At 35.2% G+C, this 13,643-nt stretch overlaps 1 protein-coding gene across 2 annotated transcripts in view; it reads right to left on the bottom strand.

Annotated features, from left to right (window-relative positions):
• The window catches only part of LOC131048568 (uncharacterized), a 180,503-nt gene that overhangs the window by 96,049 nt on the left and 70,811 nt on the right, over positions 1 to 13,643 (bottom strand). For both annotated transcript variants that reach the window (XM_057982567.2, XM_057982568.2), the window contains exons 10-14: positions 12,076 to 12,174; positions 11,919 to 11,990; positions 11,636 to 11,773; positions 6,369 to 6,522; positions 5,902 to 6,269 (exon numbers count right to left, since the gene is read on the bottom strand). In XM_057982567.2, coding sequence (XP_057838550.1) covers positions 5,902 to 6,269; positions 6,369 to 6,522; positions 11,636 to 11,773; positions 11,919 to 11,990; positions 12,076 to 12,174 — 831 coding nt within the window. The remainder of the gene's footprint in view (positions 1 to 5,901; positions 6,270 to 6,368; positions 6,523 to 11,635; positions 11,774 to 11,918; positions 11,991 to 12,075; positions 12,175 to 13,643) is intronic.

The raw sequence follows: 13,643 nt of genomic DNA, 5'->3' as shown, positions 1-13,643 counted from the left end.
TAATCATTCTTTTCTACTCAGCTAATATGTTAGTGGGACTTGGCTATCAAACCACCCCTTACTTTTATTGAAAAAATGTTCAATAAATTTAGTGAGATCTCTCTCACATTTCTGAAGTAATCATAAATTTAAATTTAGGTAGGGTTTTCACAATGTTTCAAATTATATGATATTTTATCGAGATTCAATTGTGTAATTTTAAGTCAACTTTTATTAACCCTTATTTCATGAGTAGTGACTCACAAGAACCCATATCTCATGAGCATGAATGCTCTACTTAGCACTCAGTGCATCTAGGTGATGCTCGCATGGGTAAGCATCAAGAATTCTTGCGAGGTTAACCATTCCAATACTATAACTCAAGTGTGCTTAACCACAGAGTTTCCTCCAACAAGTTTTGTGCCTTAAAAACCATTCATTATTGAGCCCCCTAAGTCATTTACTTACATTTAAGTGGTGTTTCCACTAAGTATAAAATTATATGATGGTTTGTAAAGATTCAACTGCATAGTTTTGAGTCAATGCTTATTACCCCATTGTTTCATGAGTAGTAGTTCAGAAGAACACATATCTCATAAGCACAAATGCTCCACTTAGAACTCAACACATCTAGGTTATGTTCAGTGGGTGAAGCATCAAAACTTCCAAAAAGGTCATCCATCCTAATACTACTCTGACTCAGCTGCACTTAACAACATAGTTCCGTGGAATTTCCTAATGGGGGGACACAAGGGCAGACCGCCAAGGCCCTAAGTTGGTGGACAACAAGGGGACAACGAGGGGGAGCAGTGCTGAAACACATATATTACATGAAAAAATAGTTATAGAAAACATGTATAAGAATTATAAATGGAACTTTGGCAAACTAGTAAAACTAAGAATCTACTAAACTTTGAAGTAAACATTAACAATTTAACATTGAACAATGAAAATGTCAAATTCAAATTTTATCTTATATTCAAGATTTCAAAATGCTGATTACAATATGTACAATGATGATTACAAATGTTCAAAATAACAAAATGGAGTAAAGTGAAGCCTCCAGTTATCCCCAAACTCCTCATTACTATAATTATTCGACTCAACATGGTCACTCGTCTTCTCACTCTTCTTCTTGCTCCTCCTCAACCCTCTTGCTCTTCACTCTCACTCTTTCACCTTGCACTTGCAACTCTCGCTCACACTTAGACTATCAACTTGTTAATTTGTTTTTGTGAGATGAAAAGAAGATTTAGGGGTGTTTAATAGGGCTTTTGGGGTTTAGGTAGGACCCATAAGCCATTAGGGTTCGACCTTGTGCATAGGGATCGAAAAAAATTGAGTCGTTCTAAAACAGATTACCTTTTTGGCAATTCAGCTACAAGAGACTCTTGGCCATCCCTAAGACTTTAGGGAGACTCTTGGGTGTCCCCCAAATGTCTCGAGGATGTCTCAAAGTTTTCTACGTCCTATCAACATCTTCGAGGCAATAGAGGTGATGGCAGTGCAGCGAGGGGATGTTCCCCCCAAGTCCCCGAATCTCAAAAACATTTGTGTCCCAAAAACACAGGGTTTCCTAAGGGGGACACATCACAGACTACTTAAACATGAAATTTCCCTCAAGATCAAGCCCACTTAGCTTGCTACCCCATTTGCAAAGCCTCAACAAATGCTAGCATATGTGCTCATAATGTATGTCATGTGCGTTGAGGCAAGTGCTAACATGGGTTCGCCTGGCATGGGAGTAACGTAATTATTAGCTCACAAGTTCTACATTTTTGTTATACTACTAACAAATGTTCTAGTCTTGATGACATAGTTGCCTTCTTCTAATTGCAATCTTTGAAGTTTTGTGGTTGTGTTTTTCTAGTGCAAGTTGCTCTAGGCCCCTTGTCTAATTGCCCATGGTACGAGGAGATCAAAGCCTCAAGATTCCCCTCCTTCGTCATGTCATATCTAATAGGAAAATAAATCTTAGTTTTGATTGTTCAGTAGCAAATATTTAGTAAATCCTCTAATCATGAAGAATTTCCTTTGTATTTGAATGGTAAGGTGATCGATAGAGAGGTTGAGAGTTGGATCCACAACTTTATCATTCCTAGGGATTTGGTGTCTTTCCGAGATACTAATACGCCTTCCACCTAAGCTAGTTTTGTTTTCCAAGAGTTGGTGTCTAAAAAGGAGGTTTAGGTTTTGAACAAATAATTGCTAAAAATTTATCACTAATTCCAAGACCTGCAATCTATAGTGTGGAATCTTGTAGTCACATATTACGATGGAACTCTAGAGGTTACAGGTGTGTTTACTGATTACTCTTCTACAAATTGTTCATGGTGCTCTTCTTCATTCTATTCGGCATCAAGAGATAATACATGGGATCAACTTATTCCAATTGTCGAATAAAGGCTGCTTCACAATGAAAAATGAGAACAGTTGGGTTGCTATTTTGATGGTGTCAAGAAGGGCATTGTTTCTCATATGTAATTCGCTCTTTGGTTTATGTTTGCCTCCAACTCATCTTTTGGCCTCTTTGTTTGTTTCACTGACCCAATCTATGGTCTACACTACCTTGGCTTTAATTCTCTATTGTGTAAGGGCTTTGTCCCTAATTTTGGTACTATCATCGTATGTAGTTTCTATATTGCATGTGTGACGGATCCAACAGAATCCCTATGCAAGATATCAAAAAATCATTAAAAAACTCTATTTATTATCCAAAAGCTCTACTCCTTACAAATGCCTCCCCTACCCAAAATGACTACATGCATTATAACGGACATTTTGGGGTACTAGAACGGTTAGGAGACATCCCTACCCCATCCGCTTTTTTTGAAAATTTTAGGAACATCCTTGAGATGGAAAAGAAATTCAACAGACAACTAGCCATCCCCTACAGCCCAAACACTTTTTGAGGTCTTTTTTAATTTAAAAAACACTCCCCTACCCCAAATGAACCCATCCCCTATAGGAGGCATTTTGGGTAGATTAAACAATGCTGATATGAAAGAATGTCAAATGATAAATTATTGAAATAATTCAAAGCAAGCCCGTTTTTATAATTTGCCTCATTTGCTCAAAAAAAAAATCTCTTCTTCAATCCACAGATTTTCCTTTAAAAAAGACTATAAGATGATCGAAAATAATACGCCCTTCCACATTACTTTTATATAGGGTTTCCCATACTCCAAATAGGTGTCTTGCTTGGTGTTAACTAAAAAACATCCTTATTTCATTCTTTTACACAAGGCATAGGAAAATTGGCATTGTAAAATTCTGCCAAAACAATCTGTACTCTCTTCTTAAGCTGCTGTAACAGGTTTTGAACATAACTGAGACTTACAGCTGTTGTATATGAATAGATGTTACTTTTAGTCCCTTCAAACAAAACAGCCCAAAATGGAGGCATGCTATAGAGAGAGTCAATGTGAATGGCCACCTTTGAAGGCCTGATGTGGCTCATTATATGTTTGAATGCCTGCTATCTATTGGTGTTATAGACATGGAGTCATAAGCAGATGCACTGAGTTGGTTGGAGCCATAAATTAGTGATGGTAGCTTATCTATGTTACACAAAGTCTCAAGATAGGGAAACAAGGGGATACAAGGGATATGTCTTGGGCAGGAAGGGACCAAATGCGAGGTCCCCAACCAAATTTATTTTCTGATTTTTCACTTTCACAATGATCAAGCACACAACATTAACAACATTTGATCGCCAACATCCTGATGTGGGCAAGTTGAGCATATAGTGAAAGGGGTTAAGACTTAATATTACAAGAAAATGCTTGTTGATAGTAAGCCACACAGCTCAATATAGCAATCTATACAAAATTTGAAAGTAAAAAAACTCTTTTCTGGTAGTGAGCCTTCAAGATTTAATACAACTGAAAACTGAAAATAACTAAAGTTGGTTCTATGGCAAGATGACCAAAAATATTACAAATTCCCAATGTGGTGGTTAACTGCTCAGATTAACATTAGATATCATAATATAATATATTTGAAATATAATGATTTTTAATGTCATGGCAAACTTATCCAAACTTGCAATATTTACAAATACTTCTAAAATTATAATATTTGTGTCACTAAACCACATAGAAAATTACAATACAATCAAAAATGAGATTAATTTATTATTGTTGGTTAGTGAAAACATAACCAAAAATACTTATAACTATAAAATTATAAATCAAAGATTAACAGCTGCTATAATACTACCAGAAATTCCCTTAGCAGTGGTATGGCTGCACTTCAAATATTAATCATATTATCAGCAGCTACATTTATTATGGATTGCCCAATAAAAGGTTGGTATGGCAGATGATTTCCTTTTTGCAAAGGCTGCGACCAGTCAATGCGCAATTGCTATTGCCTTTTTAATTTCAATTATTAATATGAGAAAAGCCCAAGATGGAATAACACCATTATCATTTGGTGCAGCAACTTGCTCCCAGTTTGATGTTGCTAGTAAAGAATGAAAGGTTGTGATCAACCCAACATTGTACGGTTGTACCAATTCAAAGTTGTCAACTTAATATTAATTAAAATGAACCATAAACAGCTACAAATACAACACAAAATCAACTAGAAAAAGGTATGGTCAATCTATGAATGGTCGTTGATAATATTTACGATTTCAGATTAAAATCTAAATAAATAAATAATCATAAACCATTAATAATTGCTCACAAGCCAAATCTAGAAACTTCACAAACACAAATCTTGGAAACTAGAAATCTTCACACCAACCAAAAACCTGCAATTGCTCAACTCAATGGTAATCCCTAAATGGAATTACTAAACTGAATAGGAAGGTTTTCATCTTTGAATTCATTCTTTGCAAATGGGTTTGTATCCTAGGGCAGGAAAAAAGAAAAATGTTCAGTCTTTAGAGAAATGAATATGACAATATCAGTTGGTAACCCTCTCCATTCCTCAACTCCTCTTTATACTAGCTTTTAAATGAAAAATAATTATTATTTTCTTTTTATTCTACTTTTACCCCCAGACATTACTTTTGAATTTGGACCCCATTCTTAACATCACTTTTGGTCCCTCTTTTAAAATAGTTTTTAAATAATAGAACATTACTTGTCTTTTTATGAATATAACTTAAAGCTACTTCTTCAACAACTCCAATTATTTAATTATTTCCCTTGCACCAGCCTATTATCCTATGGGAAATAAAGTAATGAGGTAAAGGTAAGGTGAGATCAAAGGGCAGAAGCCCCACTACCAAGCACACAGATTAAGGCCTTCAAAACCACAAAAAAACTTCATGTTGCACACCCTTTTCACAATTTATCACTTTATTTTCAACAACACCGAGCCCTTAACTATTTTTTAAACTTGGGCGTGATTTGAAATGAAGCTTAGATGCCTATTTATAAGTTTTTTGTGACTTCTTGGGGTGGAGGTGGGCCCCATAGACCATTAGGATTATGGTTTGTCGTACAAAGATCCAAGAAAAGTTGAATTTTTTTTGTTAAATTGACTTTTTCGTTGATTTTTTATAGGGCACACCTACAAGTCTTGGGTGGGTGCAGTTGGGTGACGAGGGGGTGGCATCCCCATGGAACAAGACTGTTCATAAAGAGTGTCACTAATTGGAACCTACAAGAAATGTATTTTCGTTCCTATTTCAAATATCAGATATATTACCTTAAAAGCAGAAAACATCAGATTTAATTATAGATATTAACCCAAAAAAATGCTACAGATTGTTTTCCAAATTATCCATGGTCAAGAAATAATATATCCTATACATTTATATAAGTGTCATATACACATACAGGAAGTGAAATGCAAATTAAATTAATTTGAAGTTTCCATTTTACAACCTGCTTACATTTACATCAACTTGATAAATGAAACAAATTTGAATATTAGTTTTTCAAAAGAGATACATGATGGACTCACATCATTTGGCCACTCGTAGACAAGGGAAAAGAAGTTAAAATCATGAGTGGTATCGATCCCATCAACAATGTCACCAATAGTAGCAATGTAACGTATGAACGCAGCTAGATATGCTGATTGTCTAGAACTCAAATGACCAATCAAGCGTTTTCCAGCACTCTTGATGCCAAACTGTAAACTCTCCCCACTTTGATCACTAGTTGGTGCACTGGATGGAACCTGCCTAGCTGGTCGAAATCCAAGTCCTAGAAATATCTCTTGCTCAGGAGGCAGAACAGCTTTTCTTTCTGCATAGGTGTTCCCCACTTTTGAGTTGCTTTCATCAGATTCCTCGTCAGTAATAGCCTTCACAAGATTATGTAGTTTACCTGAGAAAGAATAGAACATCACCTTGAGTTGCTCAGAAAAGATTAAGTTGTGCTAATAACAACCAATAAACAAAAATTCTTTCCCATGGAAGCACTAACCACTAAGAAACTGCCGCTTTCCCCTGTGTGCATCTTCAATTATCTGCTGCAAACTGAGTAAAGCACGGTGCCTGTTACCTTGTCTGTTACTCTCATAAGATGCAGGTACAACAGTTTCTCCAGAAAGTATTGCCTGCAATGACCCAGTCTTATACTGGAAATCAAGATATATATCAGTATCATACTATAACATTGAGAAATTTTGGACAGATGGATCCGTTAAATGTGTCTCAACTAAAAACTCAGTCAACAATTTGGATAATTAATCTCGGTGTGGATGATAGGTTACCTTAACATTGTAGCCTGTAAACGAGGAAGATAAAATACTTTGAGTTGTCAAGGATTGAAACTCATACAAATTAGAAGTGTAGGGAAACTAAAAGATCAAAAGAAAGTTGTAATTCTCATTTGTAACTATTTATAGTTTCTTTCTGTAAACTTACAAGCACTCATTGTAAATCTTTTTCTCTAATGGCATAGCATTTGCAATGTGCAGTTTTTCTTTTATGTTCATATACTCTGCCAATCCCAGTATGTGCTATCAGTCACTATTAACCTTGAATCTTTTGGGAGTGAAGGTTGTTAGGGATGATGCCAATTAAGCAATAGTATTGGAAGTGAAAAATTCCAAACGATTTTAGACCAAAATAATTTCAGAATCTCATTAGAATTACCAAAGCAGAAGCTATATTTAGAATCTATAATCCATAGTTGAAATATTGCAATAGAAAGCGATTGCTGATTGATACAAAAGTTCTAGCTAAATACAAGTTAAAGGTTATGTCCAAAGTCTTCCAGCCTTTGATGATTCTTGGTAAAATATATCATTTACTAGGATATTTTTCAAGAAAACTACATTATCTATACCAGTATCATGTCCTTTGATACAAGATATTTTGTAAGGTTCCAGCTCATAGACATGCAAAATGCACCAATTACTATAGTGCTGTCTAGAATTCTTTAGCCCGTCCTAGTCTATTATGTTTTATCTTACTTGTGTTAACAGTGCAAGATGCTGAGTTTTCGAGAGATCATTTGGAACCTTTTATAAGGAAGATTGTGAGATCAGACGTAAAAAGGAATTGTTAAAGACACTTCAGAAGTTATGCCATGCTTGATTGAAATTTGAAATTAATGTGGTTTTACTTTTTGGTCATCCTCTTAGTCACAAAATAAAAGAGGATGAGTTATTAACTGAAGTTATTGAATGGCATTATAAGCTATAAGCTTGTGAAATTTTAAAACGAATGGAGAAGATGCTAAAGACCACCGGTTGGAATGCAATGGTCTTATGGGAAAAATAATGTAAAAAGTGATCAGGAGAGACGCATCAATACAAATCAAGCATTGAGTTGATTTGTAGGTTGACACAATCCCAAATAAAAGAATAAAAAATGAATGTAAATACATAACTAAGCTATACTAAGGGTTGATGAGTGTCAGCTTTGGCAAAATAGCAATAGCATCAAGCCAAGGGGCACAATAGCATTTGGAATACAATCAAGATTGAATTGTCAAGAAGTGCAACAGGCCTTGACAACTACTAGGAATTTGATAGTAATTAGAGTGAAAATTTGGGTTATGCAAGCATGTGAGAAAGTGGCTTTTGTAATTATTTGTAATGTCCCCTTCTTGCACCTAATCAAGTTCAGGTTTCCATTAGCCTATTCCCGGGTTCCCATGGGCTACATGGATGTGGTTAGGGGACTTAATGTCCTGAAGAGAGCTCTAGCAGGTGTTTTTAAGGTATTCCAACAGAGTTTCTATTTTTAGCATATAGCTTATTTTCATAAGTTCTATTTTTAGCACTAGGTCTTGGCTTCTATATCCTCTCAATTCAAGTGCAATGCTTTCCAATTCAGTGCCTTCATGAGTTCTAAGGTTGACAGGATGATATTTGACTCATTTCACTTAAGTGTTCTTTTATAAAATTACTTTATAACTTAAGCGAAGGGTGATGTGCTCATAAAATATTCCCATTTCCCTACGCCTAGGAAAGTGGGCCACTTTAAGTAGTTTTTGAAAGGCAAGTTGGACTCCTAAAGAATGCCAAAGAGGAGGAACGTAGTTTTGAGAGGTATGTCTAATGGAGGACCATGAGTAGTGTCTTCCAAACGCATGGAGAGGATCTATAGACATGATCAGGTAGAGTGGGCAGCAGAGTGTGTTGTTATGCCTACAATTACAGAAGAGAAGAGATCATACCCTCCTGACATTAAGGCTTTGCTATCCAAGCGAAACAAGGTTTTCAATAGCATTCCTCCAAGCAAGTCTCCTAATAGGGGCATTGAGCATGTGATTGAGTTAGAGAAGGGAGCTAAACCAGTTATCACCACACCATACAAGCATCCTAAGAGGCTCAAGGATGAGATAGAGAAAGCAATTAAGGAGCTTTTAGATATGGGGTACATTAGACAGAGTAAGAGTCCATTTGATTCTGTTTGTTTTATTGGTGAAGGATGGTACCATGCACATGTGCATAGACTACAGGGCAATGACTAAGAAGATTATAAAGAACAAGTACCCCATTCCATGTATAGATGAGCTCATTGATGAGCTACATGGAGCAGCCTATTTTTCTAAGATAGACTTGAGATCTAAATACCAACAAATTAGGGTCAGAGAGGGCATAGAGAAAACAGAATTTAGATGTCACTTTGGCCATTTTGAGTTTCTTATTATGCCATTTAGTTTGACCAACGCACCTGCCACTTTTCAGTCTTGCATGAACAGGATATTCAGGAAGCAATTACGTAAGTTTTTTTTTATCTTCTCTGATGACAATCATTTTTAGCAGATCATGGGAGGAGCATTTGATGCATTTGGATGAGATTTTGGGCATCCTTGAGAGTGAATCACTGTTTGCTAAAGAGTCCAAGTGTGAGTTTGGGATGACAGAGTTATTATATCTTGGACACATAATCAATTCTGAGCTAGTGTTGATCTTGAGAAAATCAATGTTATTCTTGATTGGCTTCCATCTACTAATCTTTTAGAGTTGAGGGGGTTCTTATGTCTATGTGATTCTACAGGAGGTTTGTCAAAGGATTTTCTCAATTGGCTGCTCCACTTACAGATTTAACCAAAAAGGGAGCCGTTGCTTGGTCTGAAACAAGCACAATTCTAGAGACTTTGTTTAAAATCGGTTTGTCGAAGGATTTTCTCAATTAGCTGCCCCACTTACAGATTTAACCAAAAAGGGAGCCATTGCTTGGTCTGAAAAAATCACACTTCTAGAGCCTTTGTTTAAAATCAATCTGAAAATAACAATCAGCAAACAGTTATATTGCTATCATTCCTTGCAGTTGCAAACATTTTCAAAAAAAATCAGGGGTGAACATTTCATTATAGTTCAGGAGCCGGCACTTGTCCAAGATTATTAATTATAGAGGATATTGGCGAATAGTAATGTATAGATTTGGAAATTAGAATTGCAAATTTTACATTTAGGAATATGAAAGATGAAGTGAGGCTAAGGTTGAATTGCCTAAAAATTGTACTGCAGAGAATTTGAAAGGTTAAGAGAGAATTCTTGTTCTACCTATGCTAAGCTTCTTAGTCACAAAGTCAAGTATATGTTGCCAACAATAATGAGCTCAAATTACATTTCATTGTAAGTGCCATTCACAAAATGGACTCCAGGGAAGTAGCATAGCTAAAATCGTGTATCCATAAGCACCATGCAATTAAGCATAATGCAATATTAAATATAGTAAAAAGAAGTTAGCACAATTAAACACATATACAACACAAAACATAAAATCTGGATATAAGATAAAATCATTTAATATTTATATACAAAGAATAGTAACATTACATAATATGATAATTCAGATTTATAAATTAAGAGAAATTCAAACTGAGAAATCAAAACACAAATCAGTCTACAAAAATACAAGACACAGTTTCCAATATACTTCCACTCTTCAGCCACCACAAATAATGATTTTGTGCCCATGTTCATAGTCATTTTATTTATCCCCATATTAAATAGGCTGGGATACATAATAGCAATGACAGCCTTATTGTCACATACAGATTACGTTGAAATGGATATTTATAATAAGAACAAAAACATTAATCTAGCAAAGGGTAACAGGTGAGAACCCTCACGAAGACTAGATCTAGGTCACTCATTGAAAAAAGCATATTGAGGTTCTAATCTAATATGGGTATGCAACGGAACCCTTTAGGTGAGTAGGTCCAGAGATCGACACTGAAGATTATGCTAGCAAATGATATGCACAACGCCACACACACATACACACACAGATGTACATGATGTACACTTATTTGTATTTTAGAAATATATAGAGAGAGAGAGAGAGAAAGAGAAGGAGGGATTACAAAGGATGCACAAGGAAGCTTCTAAAAAAGGATGCACAATATTGTGTGACAGTCCACAATATTTAAGAATAGTACAATGGCATTTAGTTAAACAGGCACACAAATTGCAACATCTAAAGATTTGTGTGTGTGTGTGTGTGTGTGTGAGAGAGAGAGAGAGAGAGATTGCCACAAATATATATTTGCCGCAATTGTATGTGTTGTACACATATAGAGAGAGAGGGGGGGGGGAAGGAGGGAGAGAGTTTGTCACAACTCTGTGTTTTAGACTCATACACACATGCACGCAGAAGAAGAGAGATTACAAAGGATACACAGAGAAGCTTCTAAGAAAGGATGAACATAAACGTGTACAACGGTCAAGAATATACACTAGCTATTGTGACTGTGTACAATATTTAAGAATATACAATATAACAGAACATACATACACACACACACACACAAACAGAGAGAGAGAGAGAGAGAGAGAGTACAAGGAATCTTTTGAGAAGGTATATACATAAAGATATATGGAACATTTAAGTATATACACCAACAGGGTGACTAAAAAAATTTAATAATATACTATATTGTTTAATAAACTTAATATCTATACATATTGAACACATACAGACAAGGAATCTTCTCGAGGAAGAAACTTCTACAAAACAATGTGCATAAAGATGTGTACAACTATTAAGAATATACACTAGCACTGATACTACAATATTTTAGAATATGCAAAAGCATTTTAATAAAATATAATAGTCCATGTGGCTATCTCTCATTGATTTCTTGTGGCTATGTATATTATTTAATTGGAAAATCAACTTCATTGATTTCACTGCTATCTCAAGCAATTTAAGGAATGAAATTATTCATGCTATTTAAGGAAATTATCAAATCATTGTTCACATTAATTAGCAACAAGGAATTACCTGATCCAGAAGCTCCTGTGAACGCTGGAGGACACGCTTTACAACAGAAATGATGCATAGTTCTTGAATCTGTTCCCAGTGAATTAAACCTTCTCTTTGACTACCTCCTGTAGAGATCTCAGAAAGTAATGATCGAGCCTGCAATTCGTATCCAAGCTTTTATAACTAAGATATAAACAGCAGACCATCTTGCATAAGTCGAAGTTCGCAAGATAGAAGTTTCATTCCAACAATGTACTCAAACATGCATACAAAATGCATGAAATAAAAGATAAAGGTTTACCTGATCCAATAACTGTGTTGCCATATTTGTAGATCTGGCTGAAGTTACAGCTACATCAATGCAGAGAAGAACCTGAGCAATAAATGTGCATGCAATAAAAATCTCAGATCAATACATAGATTTAGCAACTGAAAGGCAGATGTATGAAGCAACTTACTGTAGCTAGAGTTCCTAAATGAGAACGGAAAGTTGCAAAATCAAGGCCACCTTCTGAACTTAGCATTCCCTCTGCTACACGAGACACAGCATCTTCCACCTGTTTGCAAGAAAACAAATGAAATTTTAATCTCTAAACAAGATTTATTCTCAAGAAGATGAAAAATTTATGGCATAATCTTCCATTTAATGATCCTGACTGTCAGATCATCAGCAGCATCCTTCTAAGATAGACACATATTAGTTGATATCAACTATTGCTTCATTGTATTTTTACAGTTATCTGCAGATAGCATGTAAAATCAAAGAGCATTTATGATGATTTAAATATATTGTAAGAAAACAAGCTCAAATATTTGAGAGAAATCTCCAGTCCAGAGTTTTCATATTCCACAGCATACTAATTCCCGAAATTGTTCTTGGCAAATTTCACTTCATCTCATCCAAGATATTTCATGTCTAAAAGGTGCAAACTTAACCTTGGTCATACTTCAACATGAGAGCAAATCATGAGACGAGCCAATGTAAAACTATCATTCTTTGCTTGTTCATTGTATACAGTCTCTCAAATCGGCACGTATCAACATAAATTTTTTCCAGTGATCTATCAGATCAGTTGAGAATTTCTTGGAGCAATATTTTCAAAAGTAATATCAGGACCAGGGTTCTAGAGGTGGGATCTGGGTGACATCCCAAGCATCCTGGACATCCACAGGACTTTGAGGGGGATTTCATTTCATCCAAGGCATTTCATGTCTAAAACATGAAGAGCTATAATTTTAAAATGAGAGTTATTCATCAGAAAGATCAACCTAATGGTAAAACTATCATTATTTGCCTGGTCATTGTAGACAAACAGTCTCTCTCAATAACTATTCAACATAAATTTTTATTCAATGGACTATCAGATCAGTTCATATATTGCCTTACTTTCTTCGGCTGATATATTCAAATTTTAAAAATAGCAATAGTGCCAATTTTCATGGGGACAACCCCTTTTTCCAGGAGTGGATATCCTGCACCATTTGGTGCAAAGAAATTTTAAAATAGTATCTTTTGAAAGGAAAAAATTATTGAAGAACCCTTAAAATCTAAAAAGGGAGGATTGTCCTAACAAATTCAGCATATCGGATTATTTTTTATCATTTCGGCTTCTATGGTTTCTATAAGTTATTTTAATAGCCAATCTCCTTGCCCTCCCCCTAAAATCGGTAAATGTTAAGCCATCCCCAAAACAACACTCCCCATCCAAGAAAATCAGAGAAACACTGATCAAAACAGATGAATGTTATTGACCTTTGAACCCTTAACACAGGAATGGAGCATTGTCATTATACAAAACTACATTTCTGAAGCATAACCAAATACAATATTCACTAACAACACAACAGCTAATGGGTATTCTATATGAAAACAGAAAAAAAAAGAGAAGAATCCAATAACTGAAGACAAAAGTATTTTGGTACGTGAAGATAACAAAAAGTAAAATTTTAAACCACCGGATGGAACTGTTAAGAAAAGCTGAGTAATAAACCAAAATACAACTTACTGAACCAGAAATGGAAAAAA

The sequence above is a fragment of the Cryptomeria japonica genome, chromosome 3 (assembly GCF_030272615.1).
Source record: "Cryptomeria japonica chromosome 3, Sugi_1.0, whole genome shotgun sequence".
Classification (NCBI taxonomy): Eukaryota; Viridiplantae; Streptophyta; class Pinopsida; order Cupressales; family Cupressaceae; genus Cryptomeria; species Cryptomeria japonica.
Note: the sequence above shows the minus strand (reverse complement) of the source record. Positions and strands in the feature narration are given on the sequence as shown.